Source organism: Diabrotica undecimpunctata, chromosome 1, assembly GCF_040954645.1.
Source record: "Diabrotica undecimpunctata isolate CICGRU chromosome 1, icDiaUnde3, whole genome shotgun sequence".
NCBI lineage: Eukaryota > Metazoa > Arthropoda > Insecta > Coleoptera > Chrysomelidae > Diabrotica > Diabrotica undecimpunctata.
Window position 1 is genome coordinate 153,757,212 of NC_092803.1, and position 26,353 is coordinate 153,783,564.

The 26,353-nt window shown below is 33.5% G+C and overlaps 1 protein-coding gene across 1 annotated transcript in view; it reads right to left on the minus strand.

Moving 5' to 3' along the window:
- Positions 1-907: 907 nt before the first annotated feature.
- kdn (citrate synthase) overlaps positions 908-26,353 on the minus strand; it is a 72,202-nt gene continuing 46,756 nt past the window's right edge. Inside the window, exons 3-7 of the mRNA XM_072520274.1 lie at positions 22,273-22,659; positions 15,575-15,907; positions 8,372-8,575; positions 1,730-1,834; positions 908-1,650 (exon numbers count right to left, since the gene is read on the minus strand). Of these exons, the coding sequence (XP_072376375.1) occupies positions 1,486-1,650; positions 1,730-1,834; positions 8,372-8,575; positions 15,575-15,907; positions 22,273-22,659 (1,194 nt within the window). The 3' untranslated portion in view covers positions 908-1,485. The remainder of the gene's footprint in view (positions 1,651-1,729; positions 1,835-8,371; positions 8,576-15,574; positions 15,908-22,272; positions 22,660-26,353) is intronic.

The following is a 26,353-nucleotide window of genomic DNA, read 5'->3' on the forward strand; positions in this document are numbered from 1 at the left end:
GGCTGAATCGAAACTCACCAACCCGTTTCAGCAGGCGGGGTGTTTTAATCGCCAAAAAATCCTCAATGAAATGTCAAGGTTCAGAACTAAAATACCTCAGGCAAGCAGAACGAATCGTATCTAGTATAAGTGACCTAAAAAACTGTTTTCAAGTTATTAGGGCCCTAAACTCTATACATTTTTTTAACGAATTTTTAATGAGATTTGGGCGCGACGTAGGTATCAAAACTCCTTTTGGCTCCGGCAAGCTTTCCTCATCTTCACCAGTTTTTAGGCCACGAGCCGCCGCTGACAATTTATACTATTAATAATAAGAAATGTTTTTCTATATTTAATCAACATAATTCTAAAATACTCAATGTAATCACGATTATTTGTTTCTTATTATAATACCATGCTGACGCACACGAAAGATCGAGCAGCTTCGTATGGGTTTCGTATTTTTAGCTGTGTTAGGGAAATTTGAAATCTGTTGGTTATTTTAAATAAAAGTCAGTTTATATAAATCGTAACGTGAAATGATTTTGCTGTGAAAAATACTATAGTGAAGGACATAAAACCTGTTTTATTTCCAAATGTATTTCTTATTGAGACCTTCTTGGATTGAAAGTACGTTAGTACGATATTCAAAGACAACTGTAAAGAACCGAAAGGTATAATACGTTGCATGCTAGAACAGCTATAATCTTACCATACTCTTTATTTTTTTCCCATTCTTCTACACCTTATTGTCTATTCTTTATGTTCCTAATATTCGGAATATTAAAAAAAACAGGACAAAAAAAAAACAAAAATACAGAACAACTGATTGTACTTCTGCAAAAAATAAAAAACAAAATAATGTTCAAATACATCTGGACAATTTTTACAAAGTTTAAATAATTTAACAAAGAATGTCTCTTTTATAATATTTACTTTAAAATGTGTACCGAGAATAAGTAGTAGAGAGAGAAATAAATTACCTCAGAATAAAATGTACACCTAATTCCTTTGTACAATTATAAATAAATAAAATACTAATGTTCAACAAAAAATGGAGAAACTGATACTTGAGAGCCTAGAAGAATCTAAGAGCTACTTGAACAGTTCATCGAACAGAACATAAACAGAACAATTGTTGGATTCTTTAAAATAAAGAATACTTATAATTAAAGTTAAAATTTAGACACGGTTTGCCTAAATTATCAATAAATTCGTATAAAAATGAATAAACCCTTCAAGTAGTAAACAAAAATATACACTAACATGCTTAAAAATAAAAAAAATACATATTGTAGTAATATGTATCAAACAATTGTCACAAAATGCAAATAATAAAACAAGAATGCCCTCATATTCACAGAATTATGTTTCCTTTAAATGTATATGCGTTTTGTGATAATTTTGGTCTTATGTTCACTTTTTAAAACTCATATAGTTCTCAAGTAACAGTTCAAACTACAATGCCGCTGTAAATGTTAACGATGAGTTGACTCTTCCAGTCTCTTACTTAGCCTTAAGGAGCTTCATCAAACCATCCGTTGACATGGATTTTGGTCTTTCGATGGGCAAGCCGAGAGCACGGTCCCAGATGAGCGACGCCATTACACCAAGAGCCCTCGATACTCCGAAGAGAACGGTGTAATAGCTCATTTCTTTAAGTCCATAATACTGAAAGGAAAAAAAATAAAAGTTTATAAAAACTATTTTACATAGTTAATTAATTAGATTGAATTAGATTAAATCTTACCTGTAAGAGAACACCGGAGTGAGCATCTACATTTGGCCATGGGTTCTTAACTTTTCCAAGCTCGAGGAGGATTGGAGGAACAACTTTGTATACGTTGGAGACCAACTAAAACAGAACAAAAATTACAATTAGAGGAGATAAATATTTTACAGCCTATTTGCAATATTAACCATTATTTTTTCATATTAAAGTCTATTTGCTTGTAACTGGCAACTCATTAGAAATACAAATTTTCAAATACAGGTTAAGGGTTACCTTCAAGGCCATAAACCATTGCCGTACGGACATAGTTGAAACCAATAAGGTTTTTTTAATTAAGAGTTATGCATTAATTTGTTTAGTTACATATACATTAAAAACCCAATGGAATTAAAAACACTTAATACTAATAATAATAATAATAAGAAAATAAAAAGCACGAATTTTGTAAAAGTTGTATCTTAAGCAGATAATTACCTATATTTTCTTTCCGCTCTTTAATTTTTTTACGAAGCAATTTTTCTCTTTAAATTTTAATAGTATGTAGTATTATCATTGGATTTATAAGGCATATCTATACTATTACATTCATATAATATTTGTTTCATTAGGGAATAATCCTTTATTAATGACTTTAAGGAATTTGACAAATCATCTTTGGGGTATCTGCCTAGCTGCCGACCGAGTAAGGGAAAGTTGTGACAAATTTGATACCGCCCGTGTTATCATTTCAGTCCACGCGTTAAAAATGCATCATGGTTTCAATTTTTTGCTGCTAAACTTAAAAACGGCACGTATTGTCTGATAGAAAAAACTATTGTGTTAAATGTTCATGACTCTCTTGTTCATCAACAACCTTTAACAACAGTTAATAATGTAGTGACTATATGCTCCGGTATTACAGGTATTAGTGAAAGAACCATTTACAGATTTTTAAGGGAAAGGAAACAAGGAAACATTACTGGGCCAAAAAGACATGAAGAAAAACAAACAGGAAATTGATGACTTTCATAGAAACGTCCTTGGGAGAAAAGTTAATTCGTTCTATTTAAACAAGGAGATTCCACTGGATACAATGTTTAAGGCAATACGAGCTATTAATTTTCTTCAATTTGGCCGAGATAAGTTATAGAAATTACTTAAAGAAATCAGTTTTTGCTATGAAAATCACAAAAAAACCTGTATGGAACCATACAGAAGAGATTATTTGTTGGCGAAGGCAACATTTGAGAACGATAAGATTTAGATTGGAAGGAAGATGGATTTTCTATTTAGATGAAACCTGGTTAAACGAAAATCATACCGTTTCAAAAGTATGGGCAGATAAAAATACAGTATTGTCCAAAATAAACAGTACTGAAACTGAAACATAGATGTCTCTTTGTGCGCGCTGTCATATTGAAATTAACTAGTATATACCTGTCAAGTAATCCTTAAACAATTAATGATTAAGGCCCAATTGTTAAAAATGGTGTTAAGTACAGAGAAGAAAGTGTTTTTTCTTTGTGAATTTCTCGTGGAGCATTATTTTCGCTCATACGGAATCGGCCGACGTAATAGTGCAAGTCTGCAATACGTGTGTGATCCATTCACACAACGGTTTACTAAACGTTCTCCAAGTAATGATGTAATTTTGAAGGTTTTTGAAAAGTTTAGAAATATGGGTAATGCATTGTGCCAACGAAAAGGAAACTCAGGGCGTACCAGGACAGTTAACAACAACGATAACCATGAACGTGTTTTTGAGCGAATCTTGGAAAATCCTAAAGCCAGCCAGACAAGAACGGCGTTGCATCTTGGCTTAAAACGAACTTCCTTGCAAAGAATCCTGAAGGAGCTGGATGCATTTTCGTATGTGATTCAGGTACATCAACACTTATATCCCAGGGATTATCACAGTACAGTGGAATATTGTGCCAGAATTCTTGCATTACAGTATGAAAATCCTGAATTTTTGAAAAATGTATGGTGTTCAGACGAAGCACATTTTCATTTGTCAAGCCATGTAAATCGTCGCACAAATCGATTTCTGGGATTTGCCAGACAAGATGAAGTTCAAGAAGTTACTTTACATAGCGCAAAAGTGAGTGGCTGGTGTGCAGTTTCGGGACACGGAATCATTGGTCCATACTTTATCGAAGAAAATGGTAGGCAAGTCACACTTAATCAATAGAGGTACATATAAATTTTAACACGCTTTATCTCTGATCTACGTCAATTTTGTCGGGCACGTAATTTGGCATTTCGAGACCAATTTTTCCAGCAGGGTGGGGCAACTTGCCATATTGCTGTCGCAGTTCGTCAATTTCTTCAGGGACATTTTCCAAACAAATTCATTTCACGATTTACTGACTTCCCTTATCCTGCACATTCTCCAGACTTCACATCCAGACGCATATATTTGGGGCATGGCTAAAACTGCCGTTTTTAAACGGGCACCACAAACCATCAATGAGTTAAAGGATGCCGTCAGAGCCTTCTTCGCGGACTTGAGACAACCTTTATTCCATAACATTACGAGAAATCTGGAATATCGGTACGAAGTCTGTCTTGAGAGAGGAGGAGCTCATTTAGAACATGTTATTTTTTTCTATAAACATACAGAAACTCTTGTCTACAGGGACCCCATTGAGTTGATCAAGCATGTACACATTTACATATTTATTTTGAACAGAATTTTGAATCCAAACTGCCTAAAGTATTTTTAACTAACATTGTTGGTACTAGCGTTGATTGAATAACCCGAAGTACTAGTATATATTATGTTCCTCCCCCTCTTTGTTTTCATATGCAACACATTTATTATAAATAATTATAATTATACATTATAAATAATTACAATTTCACAATGTTCACAACTTTTCACAGATACTCACATATAGGCAACCATCAACGCTCTTTGAATTAAATCAGAATGTCCAGTTTTAGGTCTTGTCTATAAAACCCACATATTTTCAACAGTATATTCTCAAAATTCAACCTATCATTGTTAATTTTTGTAAAATCCTTATGTTAATAAGTCAGTCATGTTAAAAACTTCTGAAAAATTTTTAAATCCATTTTGGATAATTTTTAAAAAAATTTTATTAATAAAATTTTATACCAATTTACAAAAAGAAGGTATTAGTTCATTGTAAGTTTTAAACTATGGTATACAGCCAACCACCGGGAATTTCCCATACACACAAAAACGGAGATTATGAAAACTATTATAGCCAGTTGACAATATGTTGACATAGCAAAAAATTAATTACCAACTTTACTAGACAGTTGGGACCGGGATCAGTGAACCAAGTATAACAAATATTCGATTTCGCAGAAAATTATTTTTAAATAACATGAAGGACATTTTACTTTGGAACGGGATACTCTCAGAACAATTAAAAAAAATCGTGAATAAATCTGAAACTTATTTGAATCTGAAAACTACGATTTTCCATCAATTTTATCACTGTGAATTGCATTTGAGAAACTTTATTATTATTAGGGTATTATTTAATTAAGAAATAATTATAAATAGTCCAGTTTATTGAACGTTTGTGTCCACAATAGATAGGAAATATTTATTAGTTTTTTTTCTATGGTTTATTTCCTATCACACCACAATATTTTGTTAATTTCAAATCGATCGATCAAATATTTGACATTTCGCCATATCCCCTTTATTGAATACAGTAAATAGATAATAATTTATTATTTTCTACATCAAACTTTTTACATCAGGTTAAAAATATTTTTGAGGGTGGTCTGATAAGTTTTTTTTGAAAAGCGAAAACGGAACAAGCAAGTTCAAAACAAAATGTTTTTTTCCTCTTTCCATGCATTCAAAACGATTCTGGAAAAAGAAAAAGTCCTTATGCAATAAATCAGGTGATTCCGGGCACTTTTTGAAGTGCAGTTTTTGCGTGTGAAGAATTATTTTGTCATCACAGTTTACGGAAACTTCACATGTCGACTCACATCGAAACCTCGGAATGGAATATTTCCACGGTTGTAGTAAACGTTGTTGTTTTAGTGAAGTATTTTCGTAGATTTTCCTGTCAGTTGTGTTTTAATTTCTGAGATTAGTTTTTACAATAGGTAAGAGTTCTTGTGGACACTAAAAGTATCAAGAATGAACATATTTGAAGCATTGGAAATGTGGATTCGTAGACGAATGCTGATGATATCTTGGACAGTCAGAAAATCTAATGAGGAAGTACTAAGAAGGGCCAACAAGGATAGAGAATTACTAAACACCGGAAAATGTCTTATCTGGAACATTTAGTAAGGGGAAATCGATATAGAATACTACAACTGATCGTTAAAGGCAAAAGATGCAGTAGAGGTGTAGGAAGAACACAGGTTTCTTGGTTAAAAACATTCCTAAATGGACTCAGATATCAAATGCAGGACAATTATTATCTGTGGCAGAAGATTGAGAAGCCAACGGCTTCTCGCCAAAAATGGTAATCGCCAAGTCGGATAATTCTATTATACTCATGCTGAATTATTGATAAAATTTGTCTTGATTAACGATTAAATCAGGAAATAAAGTACCAAATTCATTTTGCGTGTTTCCGTGACTTTTCACAAATTTCATGCACCCATTTATTACACTCCCTTTTTGAAAATTGGTTCTGTTGTTCCTCTTCTTTGCACAAAAAACTAACAATAATAATCTTTAAATCCTTCATGACATATATAAATCTACTGACTGAGTTGACGTGATTTTGCGGTCAAGTGCGCGCATACTTTAAAGAAATGGTTGCGAAGTTATTACGATCATTACAAGTATAACTGATGAAACAATCGATTATTTTCTTGGACGTGCTCTGTGAATGAAAAACTTTAGTGGGATTCGGTTCTTGTTTTGGTCTTCGATTTAATTATTCGCTATTCATCTGAAACAGATCTTTCTCAAACATCTAAATGTGTATATTGAAGTCTGAGATACGCCAAATATAGAGAGACGTCTCTATCCAATTTTGGTTACCATCGTAACATTCATCACTGTCGGATGCAGTCTTCTTTAATGATGGATGCTCCATTACCAAAAGTTGCACGAAACGATTCTATGTATTGTCTCCTAAAGAATGCCTTTTTTTAAAATTATAAAAATCATCAAACGCAAACCTTCACGGGTGATTCCGATTTTTGCACAAACTTGATTCTTTTTAGCGATAACTATCGACAACCCACTTGTTCAATTTTTAAGTTTTCACTGGTTTACTGAAGCCAAAATCAGTATTGGGGCCATCTGTGGGTGGATTGTAAAAACACAAGCCTCGTACTTACGTTGAAATTTATGTTGCGAGGACTGTACATTATTACCAAATTGTCTTAGTAGTACGGTAGTGTACGACATTGTACAGTACAAATTACCAAAACATAAGGTTATTTCGCGCGATTAGGATGGCATGTTAGATGAAAACTTATTTATACATATAAGACAAAGAGATATTTAAATTGGGATTTTTATTATTGAGGATTGCTATACAAATACTAGAGAATATAAACTAAGCCATTAGGCTGATTTAGGTAGTTATTGTTTTTCAATAATAAATACCAGTAGTCACCTACATGGTTCTCCGTAATTATCTTTCTCCCTTACTGAACAACATTTTTTTAAGATGTGGGATCAAAGAATTTGTTAATTCCTTGAAAGGATACTTTTTTTTCTCCAAATCCATAAACGAAACTTTATCAAATCATGATATAGAATATTAATTTGGACGGCAAAACTGTGATTCTAAACTCATACTACAAATCAGTTCATATACTTTTATGCCTTACAAAGCCCGTTCCATAGGTTTACATTAGTTAAAACATTCCAAAGTTTAGTTAAACCGTTTCATCTATTCGTTCCGTGCGTGACCATGGTAGGGGTACCTTGAAACGATGCCAGCGTGCGTAGCGGCGAAATATGACAAAATTGGACCTACCTTTTTAAGCATAAATTTTATCAAAAATGTGTGCAAATACATGTTGCGTATTTAATTGTGCTAATAATAGCAAAAATAGTAAGTGTAGTTTTTATAGGTTCCCAAAGATTACATATAAATTAGAGAACAGAAAAAGATAGATCCGTGCTATTAATATGAAAAAGTAAATATCACATAACTTAATTTTTATGCAATTGAAATAGGAAAAATTTAAATCATTTACCTTAAATGATATTTTATAAGGCTTCAAGCTAACTGCAGAGTGCCTGATGACTTTAGCTTTTATATCATAACTTTTACTATTACTGTGTTTAATTATAATGCTCTTTCACGTGAAAAACTTGATTTGCCAGTACTAGATTTTTCCCTTCTTTTCCGTTTGAGGTTGAAAAGATATATTATGATGAATTTTGAGAAACCCAGTTTTTAATACTACAGTTATTTTATACATAAACTGAAAAAATATGATTAAAAAGGTAATTATTAATAATTGTCAATTTCGCATGTATTAACATGCGAAATTAACAATGTTAAACATATGACATATGTCATATGTTTAAACCTTAAAATTGGTAGGTCCAAATCTGTCAAATGAAGGCGGTAGGTGTCGCGTCAGTCACGCACGGAGCGAATAAATGCATGAAACAGCATAATTTTTTGTATTATTCATAATTCTGAATCACATAGACGTTAGACTTTAATATGAAGATTTCTGAAAACACATTTTCTTGATACTTACTTGGAACAATGGATCGTCAGGTAAATGTTTGAGCGCGAATTCTCTTTGACAAGTATAACGAGGATCAGTCTTCCTCAACACAGCGTGTCCATATCCAGGAACAACTTGTCCCGATTTAAGAGTTTTCCAGATGAAATCTTTGAGTTCTTCTTCTGTCGCCCTGTCGCCGACTTGTTGACGCAGTTTTTGGAGCCAGAGAAGTACCTGAAAAAAATGAATCATTAAGTTCCAATAAAATTAAAAATAAGAAAAAGTGACAACTTTAAGTGATTATTGTAAAATTTATTAAAAAATGCTTTTAGTGATAAATTATGAAAATTTACAGAACTGTTCAGAAACCAATTAATTTTATTTCTTTTTACATTTACTTCATACATCGTATGACTTTTTATTTATTATATACATATATTTAATGTAAATAAACCACAATTTTAATTAAAAATGTTTATATTTGACGTTTAAATTTTCACCTCGGAATTGTCCGTGTGAGGTGAGACTTATTTGATTTTCATACAGAAATGTAGTTCCAGGAAGTCCAAAGTTGACGAGTTTCTTGAAATCACAATACCAATCGACCTATTCACCATAACTGCTTTTCACTGTTTTTCAAGTACGAAAAACATAAAGGAAATTTCGGGGTTTTATTATTTTAGAGAGCTTGTAGTTATAAAAGGAAGAGGGTGAGGAAGAGAAAGGGAGAGAGAGAAAAATGGAGAGACAGAGAGGAAGAGGGAGAGATAATCAAGACAATTTACACTATACAATAATATGCACGGAAGATATATATTCTAAAAAGAATGTATGTTTTTATACAAACTTTAGGGAAAGTACGGGTGTATATGAATAATTTAATATTCGACGGAATTCCTGAATCAGATATCCTTGATTTATTAATATGGTCCAGCATGCATCGTCTAGATGAAACATTTCTTCTTCTTCTTCCCCACAATTCGGCTTATTCATTGGCTGATTAATACCTGTATAAAAATACCAAGTTTTAAGTGGTTAACCGATACTTCTACCGTTTGATGGTTTACTATTGCTATATTGACTACTATCTTTGCTTTATTATCTACTAGGTCAGAGTTTCCCAAACTTATCTAAACCGCGACCCCTTTTTGCTAAAAAAATTGTTCGCGACCCCCCAATTTCCCCCCACTCATTTATTCACTATTATTTGACAGAAATAGCGTGCCTAATTTACAATTATCTGATGGTTTCTCAAATTTAATTTTAGTTTACTGTTTAAGTTTAAATCAAAAACAATTATTTTATTTTAATACAATTATTTTAATGATTGCGATCTGTCCCACTAGTAATTAGTAGTAGGTACTTCTGCCAGAATAGCATTTACAATAAAAATAAATAATAAGAAGTCAACTGCACATTGTACACCGCGACATATTAGCTTGTGTCTACATCGCAAAACTCTTCCATGATAATCGCGAAAGCGCTCGCTACTAGATGGCACTCTGGAACGTTCTCGCCTCGTTTTGGGCTTTATATAAGCGGCGATGCGCAACGAAACCTCAGTTCGAATCCAAACAGCCTATGGTGGTGAACGCGGTGTTGAGTAATGAGTAAATATTTTACGACTTACGTATTCCCGTTTACGTATTTACGTCTACGATAAATTATAAATTATGGATAAGTTCTTAAAATGAAGTGCAGAAACATCTACGTCTGAAAGTGGCAGTAGCAGCAATAAAAAGAAAAACAGATTCTACATTGATGAATATCTTAAATATGGTTTTACCGTTATTTCCAATAAACCACAATGTGTTATTTGTGGACAAGTCTTGTCAAAAGAAAGCATGAAGCCATCAAAGTTACTTCGACATTTAAATAGCAAACATCCAGATAAAAAAGACAAGCCCGTAGAATTCTTTGAAAGAAAGCTGAACGTCCTTCACAAACAGCAAGACCGTTTTACCTTGGCAACCACTACTAATGAAAAAGCATTATAAGCAAGTTATAAAGTTGCTTATCGTGTTGCCAAAACTACTAATCCGCACACAATTGCTGAAAATCTGATTTTTCCAGCAGCTGTTGAAATGGTACATATAATGTGTGGGGAAAGAGAGGCTGCAAAATTAAATACAATACCTCTGTCAAATAATACTATCCAAAGAAGAATTAGTGATATGGCAGAAGATATTCAAGCGCAAGTTGTGGAAAATCTTAATAAATGCACGTACTTATCTCTTCAAATGGACGAATCCACAGATATATCTAACTGTGCCCAATTCATTACGTTTGTAAGATATGATACAAATAATGGCATTCAAGAAGATATTTTATTTTGTTCCCCATTGGAGACCAATACCACTGGAAAATGTTTACTCGACACTTTTGTGAAACGTACAAGTAAATATGATATTGACTGGGGTAAATGTATTGCTATATGCACAGATGGCGCTAAAGCTATGACAGGACATAAATCTGGTCTTGTCGTCAAATTATAAGAAATAATGCCTAATGCCAAATGGAGACATTGTTTTTTACATCAAGAAGCTCTTGCGTCCAAAGCTTTACTTCCTGAAATGGACTGTGTTATGAAAACCATCATTAAAGTTGTAAATTCCATTAAAGGAAAAGCTTTGCAGACCCGTATTTTTAGAAAAATTTGCGAAGACATGGGTGCTTTATTTGAAAATCTTCTCTATCACACCGAAGTAAGGTGGCTTTCAAGGGGCAACGTCTTAAAAAGAGTATTTCACTTAAGAGCAGAGCTTTTAATGTATTTGAAAACTGAGAAGTCCCCATATGAAAATCAATTTTCCGATCCTATTTGGCTTCTGAAACTAGGTTTCCTTGCTGATATTTTCGAGCAATTAAATATTTTGAACAGTAATTTACAAGGTCGCGACATTAATATAATTACAGCCACAGATAAAATTAAGTCGTTTCTAAGAAAAATCGATTTATGGTCGACCTCACTTGGCAAAAAACAACTCGATTCATTCCAGTGCCTTCAGGAAATTATGGAAAATGTATCCAATTACAGTGCTACAAATTTTGAACAAATTTTTGCTGACATGCATGTTACTTTGCTCAATTTAAAACAACAGCTCTGTGATTATTTCCCCGAAGAAATTCAAAACAGTTACGACAGTTGCAGATGGATACTAAATCCGTTTTTAGCCGATTCCTTTCAGCATGTTGAAATAGCAATAAACATTGAAATATCAAGTGATGGAATGTTGAAGCTCCAATTTTTTTCCCAGAACTCGGACCAATTTTGGACCGAAAAGATGCAGGAATGCCCCCAGTTGGCGAGTGACGCTGTAAAATGTTTGGTTCCATTTGTAACATCATATTTGTGTGAGTTAAGTTTCTCGTCTATGACTGCCATTAAAACAAGAGTTAGAAATCATCTCGTACTTGAAAATGATATAATTGTGTGTGTCTCAAATACACAGCCTAGATTTGAAAGATTAGTTTCACAGAAACAGGCGCATAGCTCTCATTAAGATTATAATATTTGACTTTGTTTTACTCTTTTATTTTTACGGACTTTAATATTTAGTTTTATATTTCGTCTGATAATTAATTGTTAATTTCTATTTACGGCGTTGTTAAAATAAAAATACATGATCTAACAAAGTGGTGCTTTTGTCTTATTTTGGAAATGTTCGGCGACCCCCCTAGTACCTCATGGCGACCCCCACTTTGGGAAACACTGTACTAGTTTATATCCTGTATGTATAATATAGTTTCTCCTGATAGCTTAACTTCTCTTTCGGACTCACAGCGTATTTCCTGTAATTCTTCATGCCGTTGGGTAATATTTCTTTTACTAGTTGATATTAAACTTATATTGGAATATTGAGACAAAAAATGTTTCTTGGTAAAAACAAAGTTGTATTCAATACAATTCAATCAATATAATATGATTTTGGGGTATAATGTCAGAAACATAACTTGTCTAAATTTCCTAGCCATTTCCTTTCGGTTCGGTTTCCTATCAAATTCTTGGCTGGTACTAATAATTACTATGTAATGTATTTATGCAATAGAGTATCCCGACATTTTGTAGTGAACACAATGAAGTAATTAAACAATTTTGTTGCCAAATGAGAAACATTTGGTAACAATTAGTTGTTTGGCACTTAACAGGAGTCAAACAGTAGCTAACTACTAAATACCACAGCAACGGAATATTTATTTTTTAAATAGTGGGAGGTAGTCTTACTGACTCAAATCCCCGATTTGAGGGTTAAATTTCAATATAGGTGTCGAAACTTATAACCGAGGCACTTAAATACTTTTAAATTCTATATGTAAAAGATTATAATATCAATGTTCGTCCGTCAAAACATCAAATCCTGGGAATGATCGGTCCTATTGCACCTAAACTAAAAATATGAACTGAAATCACAACAGTGAACATCAGCTGAAACGGCCACAAAATAGAGTTCAACGCTTTAGTTCATGATATATCCAAAATTGGATAAAAATTTGGTACATTCATTCAATTTGCATCTGGTATCCTAGATAAATGCAAAATTACATCGATTATATCACGAATGTTGTGAATTGCTTCTGTGACCTTTACATGCTTACATAATTTATCATTATTAAATTGTTATTATTCCAGTAAAGCAGATACGACTTTTATTATATTACAATATTTATGTTAACGTATTCCTATAGAATTGTTCTTTTTCACGTGACACTAATTCAAGATTTTTCTCACTTAAATAGTGTTCATGACATTGGCAACTTTGAGATAACAGAGGCCAAGATTAATGTTATCTTCACGTGCTTGTTTTAATCTCGACAAGTCAAAGTTTTGTGAAAAATTCGAGATATCAGTCAAAATATCAAACAATTATTAAAATGTAGATAGGGGGAAAATTCAAGGGTACGTTAAACTCATGTTATGTTACCTTAGAAATCCGTGTCCTCATGCCTTGATAAATCATTTTTAAATTTCAAAGCGTGGGATTAACGAAAATGCTAGTTCCTGAGATTAGGACACTATCGTCTAATATGGAGACTTAATTTTTTCTGCAGGTTATTCGCCAAAATATTAACCACTAGACCAACAGTAAAATTTGATTTGAATCAGTCCGGGAAAACAACTGGTTTAAGAAAGAGATTTAGCGTTTTTGATCATTTACATTTACGATGAAAATATTCTTCTTCTTCTTCTAAATGTGCCTATCTTCTAGAGCTCTTGGCGACCACATGGACCCATCTTATTTTATTCACAGCAGCTCGAAATAAATCAGTTGACGTTAGACCACTTCACTTCCTAAGATTAGCCAACCAGGATATACGCCTATCTTGGGCCTCATTTTCTTATGAATTAGATTGAGTCGTATGTTGATATTTGCAACCAATAGACTATGATCTGAGAAGACATCTGCGCCTGGATATGTTTTTGTTGAGGTGATAGAATTTCTCAACCTTTTGTTTATGTTGATAAAATCAATTTGGTTTCTTATGATTTTCCCTGGGTTATCACCGGGTACTTTCCATGTATAAAGCCTTCTTGGGTGTAGATTAAAAGTGTATTCATTACAACCATATCCGTCTCTTGGCAGAACTGGATCAGTCTTTCTCCTCTTTCGTTTCTTATGCCAAGACCATATGACCCCTCGACTGTATCTTGTCCTATTTTGCCATTGAAATCGCCCATGATAATAGTAAGTTCATGTTTTTTGGTCAGTTCTAGAGAGTCAGTATGAAAATATTAGAGAGGTTAATGGATATAAAATACTGCCATTTGTTTATGTAGAAACTGAGGCGCGATACATACTTTAAACCAATCAACTTAGACGTTCTTTGCAGCTATCTCTATCCTGTCCCTTCTTATTCTTGCATATTCATTCTTTTTTTGACTACTTCATCTTTAAACGATCTTCGATGCCTTCTTTCTTTATTGGACCCCTATACTACATTCATGCACTATTCGTTATCTTAGTTCTTCCAATGAAGCTGAAATTTTGATTTCTTTCCCTTCTCAATATTTCTACTTGGTCATAATTAGGCGTGTAGCCCATCGTGACAAAATGTTCACTTCATGCACAGGCTTGTACTTTACTCAGATTAATGTCACTCTTGTGCGATGTTAATCTTCCCGAAAAATTTCTGGACGTTATTACAATATATACCTTATCACAACTAGTACAGGGTACACCACATTGGAGCTTTCTTTAATATTTAAGGTTGTTTTTATTTTGGTGTGTAACTTCGATAGCGTTTTTATATTTCTTTTGATATAAGGTACTTTTTTAAATGTATTTAACAGTCTTTTTGTTAAATCTGGAATATATGGTACAGAGAAGTAAACCGTTCGTTGGTTGTTTGTAGAGATCTCTGTTGGATCTGCTGTTTGGACTTTTGAGACACCAAAAATAAGTCTGTTCAGAAAGTTCGCTGGGAATGAATTCTTCAACACGATCATTTTTAGTTTTGTGAGACCAGCTGTTCAATACTCAGGATGTGACAAGGTTAGAACTCTACTTGTCATATTTAATACTAAGTTGGTCTTCATCGTAGATGGATGTGCTGAAAAGTAATTTTAATAAACATGTTGCTCTATATTGGCTTTCTGTACCATTCTGATTTTAGAACGTTGTTTGTATCGCGGTGCACCATCATATCCAGAACTGGGATGCAGTTGTTGTTTTCTAATTCTACTGTAAATTGCAAGTCTAGACAGTGACTGTTAAAAGATATGTAGTGTGTCCATGATCTTGTCTTTTGGAAGTGCAAGAATTAGATCATCCATATATCTCATTAAAAATGGGACATTAAACGGTTATTGGCTAATACAGCTTTCAATTGAGCCATCCAGTACAAAGTGGCATAGGAATGGTGATATTTCGTTTCCCATGGGTATACCATGTAATTGTTTGTAATACACCTCAATGAAGACCAGTATGTTTGAGTCAAATACGAAGGATAATATTGTTACAAATGAATTAAAATCTAATGAGCTGTGTTGTGACACGTTTATCCATGAGGTTTTGTACACCTTCTAGCATATCTTACTTGATAGGAAAGTAGGTAAAAGTGTATGTTATACTTTAGTTGAAAGGAATAATATTTTATTCAGGACGCCCCAAGGACGTACTAAAGAGTTCTGCGGATACGCTTTGTTTCAGACTGAAACAATGAGTGTCTCGTATTTGAGACGCGAACTGTAGCTGTCTTCTATTCTAAATAGATAGTTATTTTGTATTGACTTACCTCTTGGTTGGCCAATCCGTGGAGTGGTCCAGCTAATCCATTTATACCAGCAGCGAATGAGAGGTAGGGATCGCTGAGGGCTGAGCCCACCAAGTGCACAGTATGAGCAGAAACATTGCCACCTTCGTGGTCGCTGTGGATGGTCAGGTACAATCTCATTAGTTCAATGAATGTAGGATCATCATATCCTAACATAGTTGTGAAGTTATAACTCCAATCTTTGGAGGTGTCGATGGCGCCGATTCCGGAACCGTCCCTGAATGAGTTTCTGTAGATGGTGGCTGCGACAACGGGGAGTTTTGCAATGAGGTCCATGGCATCTTCGTATGTGTACTGAAATGAAATTTTATAATATAATAACATCCGGTACATAATAAAAGAAAATTCATTTACTTAAACATCAAACCACTGACTGTATCTTAAGGTGCCACAAAATATTCAAGAATTTCAATAAGCACATATATGTTTTGGTGGAAACGATCAAAATAAACATTATTTAAGCGAGATTGGAGCAAGGGGATTGTGAAGACAGACACTCGAACGAGAAAACTAAAATGTTTTCAAGCAGACCAGGGCTCACGAAGGGCTGTAGCGCCAACTGACGATAATGAATATATATTTGGTCAATATTAAAAAAAGGGGGAAACTGAATATATAGATTACAGGGACATCAGTGCCATGCCTACATTGGGTACATTGTATGGCCATTACTGTAGAATAGAATATAAGAAGAAATTGATGTCAGGAGAAAAAACTGTGAAACACAGTGGATTTAGACCAGACGGAATGTACAAAAATAATACAGACCAATTTTCTAAATAATCTTGCCAAATTCTTCTGGTTTTGGAGGAGAGTCCAAAAATATGGATAAGAAAGTAGCAACAAGTTATAGTTGGAAGGCATAGGAACTAGAAAGCTACTTTTTTGTTCTAGTCAACTTAAACTAGTTTTTTGTACTCTAACAACAGTATTTATAGAATATAAATGACCTATTCCACATGGTTCAGGATATACCAAAAATCTAGACTGGAAAATTGGAAAAAAGAAAATTAAATAAATCGAGAATATTTGAACTATCGTTTCGCCAATAAAATAGTTATTACAGCTGAATATTTAGGAATAGCAAAAGAAATAGTATATGAACTCATTCAGACAACTGAAAAGTTTGATTTAAACATAAAAATATCTAGGATGACAACTTTAGTATTGAACCAGCACATTAATATCAACGGAGAATAAACAGAACTGGTGAATGTACCTATATAAATATCTGTGATATCAAATCAACTTAGAGAGAAAGAAAAAGAGCGAGCGAGCGGGAGATAACACACGAAATAACTATCGAGGATGGGCTGCATATGAAAACAGAGGGCTGAAAAGAAGAGTGTTTGATCCTAACAAAGTCTTCAGCTACTAAGTTGAAAGAAACGCCAAGAAAAATAGAGCGTTCTATACTTGTAATTTAATAGCTTTAGACAAATGAACTAAAAAATTAAGAAAAATAACTAAGGTGTGCGACGTCATACAGAAGATTATGAGACACAAATGGAGGTGGACCAAACACATAGCGAGAAAGAAGGACAATCGATGGTACAAAGGGTTGCTAGAGAAGAGTGACCGAACTACTGAACAAACTTAATAAAAACTGGATAAGACTCGCATGTAATAAATACGGTTGGAAATATGGGGGAAGAAATATAATCAGTAGTGAAAGATTGTGACTGGATAGTGATGGTGTATTGATCTTCTTTCCTTTTTTTGTTCTTTTTTTAAACTTTGAAACTTTTGTTTTTGATCTTACCAAGTCGTTTGTTTCTCTTTTTATCTGACATTCAAATACCTAACATTGCTCTTTCCATTGCCCTTTCTGTTTTGACTAGTTCATTTCTAGTGGTGTATTGATATACTATCCTTTATATGTTATGTACATGGACTTCGTAAAAAAATTTGTAAAAGCCTTGACAGAAGATAGTAAATATTTTAAATTATAATAAAATGGCTTCAGTATGGACGGTATGGTGACATATGAGAATAAAACACCGAGATAGAAATGCGAAGAATTCTTGTTAGTCGACACCAAACTTAAAGATTTTTACTTTAATTTGTGCTTTCTATGCATTGCAAGGCAAAACAGACGATGAAAAAGATGTAAAGAAAGACATAGGAAATCTAAAAATTGCATTCCACGACATGTCTCCTCATATAAGCAAAAATGTTTGGTATACTGGTTTCTTATACTCATAAAGAGTAAACCGAAATAAAAGAAAAGACAGTTAAGATTTGATTTCACGTATAGTGCCTCTGTATATTCACTTATACGTATTTCATCCTACCAGGATTCATAGAGGAACTTGTACAGAAGCTCTAAAAGTGAAATCAAATCTTTTCCGTCGAAACCTAGGAATCGAAGGTCACAAACAAAAAAAAAATACACATACATACTTGGAAAAACATTTTACAAAATAGCGAGGAGATAAATTTTTTACACAAGATGAAAAGAGACTAGGTGGTTACCAGAAAACTGCGCAGAATGCTTTTGAACAAAATAGTAAATAAAATACAAAAAAGCCTGTAGCCTTTGTAGCGAACATCATAATATATCGAGTCGAAGTTAGACTTAAGAAGCTGTTAAATGCAAAATATATAAGGTAAATTCGATGTGATTTCGAAGTGAAAAAGTGACCCAAGGAACAGAGTATTAAATAATACCCTGTTCCTTGGGTATTAAAACTGAAAGTAACACAAACAAGCCGAGTTTTTAGAACAAGCCCAAATATCCTTGATATTTGTGTTTTGTTTAGGGTATTATTTGAAAGTAAACAAAAATTTATAAATTATTTACATAACTTTCAGTTATTGGGCTTGTGTGTGACTCTATTGTCAATTTCTCATAAACAGACATACCTGGACAACTTTCTAAACATGAACCGCAAAATTTATCATGAATGATTAAATATCTCCACAAAACAACTAAAATTTACAGACAAATAATTATCTTATCATATTGACGAATTCAAAGTATCATATATATTATCATTAACAAGCCATTACTAAACGATCTAATCCGTTCAGAAAATCTTTTTAAAGGCAAGTGGAATATTATTATATAGTCATGTTCTAAATCACTGTCAAGTCTGAGTTTTTAGGTAATTCCTTTCGAAGGAATTATTTCAAATCATCATTGTTATATTGATACTGATCTTCATCGTCATTGTTTCAAAGTAAATACTATTGTGGATTATACATGTGAAAAAAAATAACAAAGTAATATTCACTTTAAATTTTCAAATTTAATTTTCTTCTCTCACTATTCAATATATTGGTAAATTGGTAGTGAGGGAATATATTACCTTAACAAAATAACTAATCAGTGTGTACCACTGAAAAACTAGAAAGATCGCTTAAAATTTTAACAAACCAATTTAACAAACTCTCCCAAAAATTATATAAATATTTTTTAACTAGATATCTTTATTACAATTAAGAACTTTAAATAAAAAAAAAAGAACGAAATAAAGAAAAAGAACAGAAGTATTTAGAGAATAATACATATTATCTTTTTCTTCTTCGCGTGCCGTATCAGAATTATCCGGCGTTGGCGATCACCATTGCGAAGGCTTCTCGATCTTCTGCAATATGGAATAATTGTCCTGTATTTGATATCTGAGTCTATTCACGAATGTTTTTTAACCAAGAAACTTGTTTTCTTCCTACACCTCTACGGCCTTTAACGATCAGTTGTAATATTTTATATAGACTATACTATATGTCCCAGATAAGACATTTTTGATGTTAAACAGTCTTTAGCAGTTCTCTATCTTTGTTGACGCTCCTTAGTACTTCTTCATTAGTTTTCCTTGCTGTCCAAGGTATCTTCAGCATTCATCTATCAACCCACGTTTCCAATGCTTCAATTTTGTTCATGATCAATACTTTTAGCATCCACACTACTGCACTATACAAAAGCACGGACCATACATGACACTTAACCATTCTTTGTCTTAGTTCTAAACTGAGATGATTATTGCAAAGAAATGACTTCATTTTCATAAAAATAGTTTTAGCCATTGCTATTCTACGTTTTATATCTGGATCTAGTGGGTCCGTTATCACAGTTCCCAAATATGTCATTTTGAGAACTTTCTCAACTTGGACTCCGTTTAATTGAAGCTTTGCATCGGGATGTGGGTCACGACTAAACACTAAAAATTTGTTTTTGTTTGAGTTTATTTTAATGCCCATTTCCTCTCCTACCTCATGAATACGATCAAGCAGAATTTGGAGACCTTCAATATTATCTGACAGAATTATTGTATGGTCTGCATATCTAATCATATTAAGAAGTTTCCCGTTGATTTATATTCCATATGGTTGTCTCTCAAGTGACTTTTTAAATAACTGGTCCTAGTAAACATTGAACAATGTTGGCGACAAAATGCAACCTTGTCTAACTCGTCGTTGTATGGAGATTTCATCGGTGTAGTTATCTTCAATTTTTACGATAGCAGTTTGATTCCAGTACAAATTTTTAATGACACGAATATCCTTGTCATCTATTCCGATATTTTTTAGTATTTGCATTAATTTTACATACTGTACTTGATCGAATGGCTTTTCGAAGTCCACGAAACATGCAAAAACATATTTTCTTTGGTCACGGCATTTTTGTAACAGGATGTTAAGCGCAAAAAGTGTCTTCCTGGTTCCCATAGTATTTCTAAAACCAAATTGGGTATCTTCCAGATCTTCTTCGCATTTGCGTCTAATTCTGTTGTGAAGTATTCTTATGAAAATTTTAAGAGTGTGGCTCATTAGGCTAATTAATCGATATTCTGAGCATTTTATCACATTGAGTTTTTTAGGTATTGCGACAAAGATGGATTTGAGCCAATACGTGGGAATCACTCCGGTGTTATATATTGAATTAAAAAGTCTTACTACTACTTTTATGTTATCATCCTCTATTAGTTTCAGCAACAGTTGGTGTATCATCTGGACCAAAAGCTTTTCTAATTTTAGCATTATTTATAGCGTGTTCTACCACGCATTTCATAATTTCTGGGCCGTCAGTACAGTTTTGGTAGAATTCGGCATTCCTGTTATCTTCCTCCTTCTGATATAAACATTATTTGCCATTATTTTCTTATTTCGTGCTCATTTACAATAATTTTGTTATTATTGTCAAGGAGTACAGAGGGAACTCGTTTTTTAAATATGTTACTCATTTCTTTTAGTTTTTTGTGCATATTAAATAAGTCGTGTTTAGATATTACATCCTCCATTTCGTCGCACCTTTCTCTCATCCATTTTTCTTTGGCTAAGTTGATCTCGTTTTTTATTCTTCTCTGCAGGTGTCTATATTCTGTTTCATTAGATTTTATCAGTCGACGTTGTTCCATTAATTTCAAGAAGTAGTCTGTCATCCATTTATTTTTCTTGATTAAGTTTTTTCTATAATCATTGTTTGTGGAGATTTCGTTAATTTGGTTTTTAAACTCACTCCATAGTTCTTCTGGATCTTCTAGTTGTTCTTCGATGTTTTTTATTCTATTGTTAAATTCTTTTTTAATGTTATGCTTTATGTTTATATCGTCAAGTACATTGGTTTTTGGTTTTTGTCGCTGAATTCGTTTTAACCTTAGTTTAATATCTGCTACAAGTGGTTGATGATCAGATTCAATATCTGCCCCAGGAAATGTAGTGACTTTTTTGACAGCATTTCGGAAACGCTCATTTACATACATATTATACTGTCATTAAAAAATAAGGAAGGATAAGGGAAGAACTACATAAACGAGGAACTCTGAAATTAAAAATATTACGATACCTACGATATTCATTATAGTCCAGTCGTCAGAGATTTGATTTCTAAAAACGAGATGAACACGATAAATTTTGCTGAGAATGTCAATTTAGGGACCCCAAAAATGATACAAAAAAGTTTGTCGCTCCTACCCCCGAGCTTCCCACTAAAACACATCTGGTAGGGGGAAAACGAATAAATATCGATTTACGTTTGGTAAATCAATGATTTCCATTTTCTCCCGTACGAGGGAGGTTTTTAGAAGAAAGCCCGAAGGTAGGAGTGGGAAACTTTTTTGCATCTTTTTTGAGGTCCCAAAATTGACATTTTCAGCAAAATTCAGCTTGTTCGTATGCTTTTTAGAGTTTCAGTAGGGTTTTCGTCTCTTAACAACTGGGGCAGAAATGTGTGAAATATCAAAAATAGCGTTCACGAAACACGCTAAAGATCTTAAGCTCTTAAGAGCCAGGAACAACGCAGATAATTTATTCTCTTAAAGATCAGGATCAGATGTCTTAGGTACCTAAAATGGAAAAATAACAAGATATTCGAATAGTTCGTGTCTATTGAAAAACTTTCCGCAAAAGAAGAGATTCAGAAGTTTCAGACATTCAATAAGAACACGTAATTTGATCGGGACGAACCTGCATGGGATATAAATACTTTCAATCTACAATATCACTAAAGAAACATTACTATTAACATTTTTAAGACTCACTATACAGGTCTTTCATAATTTTCTGGACTCTTTTTACCTGTATAATAAAATATTCAGGAGAGTTTCTTTTAAGTCATAAAAGACAACAAATGTCATGCAAAACAGCATATATATATATATATATATATATATATATATATATATATATATATATATATCAATGTGAATTAGACTTACCTCCCAGTATTTGGACTTGTGTACTCCACTGGCATAAGCTTTGGCATATTTACTCTCGCTGTTCATCACGGTAATAGCTGCGGAAAGCTGTGACATGGGATGCACTGACGTCGGTAGTGAGTTCAAGACTTGAACGACGTGTGAGGGCAGTTCAGCCCTTTCGGCCCATTCTTTGGATAGTGCTTTAGCTTGAGCTTCGGTAGGTACGTCACCGGTGACCAAGAGCCAGAAGAGACCTTCTGGGAGTGGTTCGCTGCCGCCTGGTGCTTTGGGGAGAACGTTTTGGCATTCTGGAATGGAAAGGCCTCTGAACCTGATACCTTCGTCGGGATCGAGGACTGAGGTTTCCGTTACTAAGGCTTTGATTCCTCTCATACCACCGTACATCTGTAATGAAACACGGAACATGATAATTACAGAGGTGTAAAATTAATTCATATATTACGGTTATTTGACATCAAAGGAGATAAATTTTGAATAGATGACATATTAATTACTTCAATGTGGATGAAATGCGTTGTTAACAGTATATTTTATAGTATTTTTTTTATTTTTATCAATTATGTTAATGTTAAGTAAACCTCAAAAGTAATTACTTCTCTGAAAATTTAACTTCAGATTATAAAAATATTTTTAATAATGTAATGTGTAGGTATAATTAAATGAACTATTATGCCAATTTACAGAAAAAACCAATATTTCACGAATTTTATAGGAAGAAAGTAAAGAAAAACATAGAATTAATTGATTATAGAGTTAGATTTTTCTAGCTTAATAAACTAATATAATTTGATACCTTTGAATTTTCCATTGTAAGTTTTAATTGTGAGTGGCACTTTTTCGTGGAAACAAAATTTCGATTAACCGTAATTCTTTTAACCTTCTGTTAATCACCAGTACAGCAAAAACAATTATATTCTGCTTCACTTTTTTCCACAATAATCGCGAAAGTCATTGAAATCTAGAAAAACTTAATGACAATACAGAATTTAAAGCTAGGTTTCACCAGGATATTCGTCAGTTTATTAAACGGTTCAAAAATACCGTTCAATCAAAAAATTTATCCTGTATCTACCAAATATCATGGTATAATAAACGACGAAGGTAACATATTGCGCACGCCGCATGACCGTCGGCCAGGGAGTGACGTCACCCGCAGCGTAATCAGTTAAAAACTAGCATCTCTAGAGTGGAATTATCAGTTTCGAAGTTTTCTCACAGTTATATTTTTAATTTTTACGATATGCGTTGAGCGGTTTTTGACTGTTCCTTTGATTACAAGATCAAGCGAAATCGTTGCCCTGACACGAGGTTTTTTCGTTTCCCTAAAGAGAAAAATCTAATTAAACAATGGGTGCATGCCACCGGTAGGAAAGATAAATTTAACCCAAAGACGGCTTATATTTGTTCAAAACATTTTACAGAGACTGACTTTTATGTAAATCTTAAGCATCAACTGCTGAATTATCGGGCGAAAAATTATCGGGGTTTGAAAAAAGATGTTGTTCCCAACAAGAATTTGCCTATGATGAAACCTGAGCTCTGTTGGAGTATAAGCGCAAAATAAATTTTGAAAAGAATGTCTGACATGATTTCAACAATGCGAGTTAAAGGCAAGAAATCATGGGTTTCGTTTCAAAAAGGTAACACAATATATCAAAGTAAAAACACATTTATAACATTTTCCAAAATATTGTAGGTATTCTTATATCAAATAAGGCTTTGCAGTTGCTTCTTGAAGATGTAGACAAACAATATAATATATACTACCTTTTGACAAGGCGCTTAGACCAAGATCCCTTGGAGAATTCTTTTGGGGTCATAAGAGCGAAAGGTGGTTTAAACGATCATCCAACTTCTTTAGATTTTAAATAGCGACTGCGTTCTTATTTAATAGGAAAAAACGAATGTGTCTTTTTAAATTACTGTAATGTAGAAGACGATAGTACTCCTACATTAACTATTGGCAGTAGTATGGTAGAAAAGCTTGCTTCAAAAAAAAAAAAACAATCATTGACACGAATTTTACGGATGGAGATGACATAGTCCTGTAAAGAACTCGATGATTTAGGATATGATGGACTAGGGCATTTAGGAGGATTTATTTGTAGCAAGTTTAAACGCAAGTTACCAAATTTAACTAACCAAAAGTCGACTTCTTACGTCTGGACCAATCATTTGACAGAAGGTGGACTATATAAACCTTCTAACGAATTTATGGCTCATTTGGAAAAACTGGAGATACCATATTTACTGGCAAGCAATATATTTCAAGTCTGTTGTCCGCAAGTGTTAATATTGATTGTCATCAAGATGCTAAGAAAATATTTTTTCGGTTACGTGTGTACTTCCGTATAAAAGATTTTAATAAAAAAAATGGTTTTAGCCACGTACTAATAAAAGAAAATACAAAAAACTATCGCATAATGTATATAGTTTTATATTTTTAAACGTAAATTGTTTAAAAAATGTTTTATATATAGTTATTTAGCAAGAATATTAACGCCATCGTAACATTTATTTTAAAAATTGGCATCGGACTTCTGTAAGTGACTGTTGTTTTATTTAAATTTAAGTATATATTCATCAATTATATATAATATAAAAATTTTGTTACTTCTTAAAAGTTTATGAAAAACATATTTGACTAAGAAAACATGATAAACATTTGTTTTTATTTGAAATGTATGAAGAAAGTAAAATAATATGCAAAATATCCATATTTAGGGTGACTAAGTTAAGAGTGCGTATGTATACAACTAAGGGCAATGTTAATACTACGCTGCAAGTGACGTAGCTACGCAAGGTTAACGCGAATTTGCACTTCGGAATAGATGGCCCTGACCAAATATTAGGTCTTACGACTTTAAACATGCCCGAACCATCTTAATTTACGCTCTCTCATTTTGTTATCAATTGGTGCTACCCCCTAGACCTTCCCTAATACCTCTCTCTACAGTTCTAACCCTCCTGAGGGAGTGTAGTGGTCATCATGTATTGTCCGTCTCCAAATATCTCTGTCTCTGATTATCTGTGGTTGTGGTGATCATGGTCTGTGGTCCTCTAATAAAATCATCGTATTACTCCTTTTGTATAACTCCATTTATCCATCTATTATCAGAAACCTAGATATGAACGGCTTTACTAATACAAGATCCACGCAAATATGCGCATATGCGGATGATGTTGCCATAATAAGCCGCAATAGAAGGGTATTAACCGAAAAAGCTATAGATTTGAAATGGAAAGTAGCTGCATTTGGTATAAATGTAAATGAAAGGAAAACAAAATATATGGAGCGCACAAAGTCGAATCGACATGAGAATCTGAAGGTAGATAACCATACCAACGAATATGCCTCCAGCTTTCCCTATCTAGGCTCAATAATAAATGACAGCGACAACGTCAGTCAAGAAATACAAGCACGGATTCTTAGCGGTAATAAGTGCTTCTATGCATACAAAGGCTTAATCAAAAGTAAGTTACTGAATCGTAAGTATAAGCTTAGAATTTTCTTCTTCACGTGCCATATAAGAGTTATCCGACGTTGGCGATCACCCTTGCGCAGGCTTCTCGATTTTCTGCCTCACATGGAATAATGGAACAGCTTAGAATCTACAAAACAGTAATTAGACCAGTGGTCACCTATAGATGTGAAACGTGGACCTTTTCAACCAGTGATGAAAATCTATTTAGAATATTTGAGAGCAAAAGATTGAAAAAGATATTTGGACCAACCCTTTGTAGCGATGGTTCATCATCATCAACCTGTATGCTTCCACTGCTGGAGATAGGTCTCCTTCAGCTCTTTCCATCTGTCTCTCTCTTGTGCGGCTTGCATCCAGTTATTGCTAACGCGATTCAGGTCGTCAGTCCATCTAGTTGGTGGGCGTCCTCTGCTCCGACAGGACAGAATGGAAGAACGTTGTTAAGCAAGCCAAGACCCACAAATGGTTGTAGCGTCATCAGAAGGAGACTTATCCATTTAAGCATTCTCATTTTCTTCACATGCATTCGCTGTTCTTGTCTCTTTTTTTAACCTGCCAATATTTAGTTTCGTACACCATAGCTAGTTTAATCA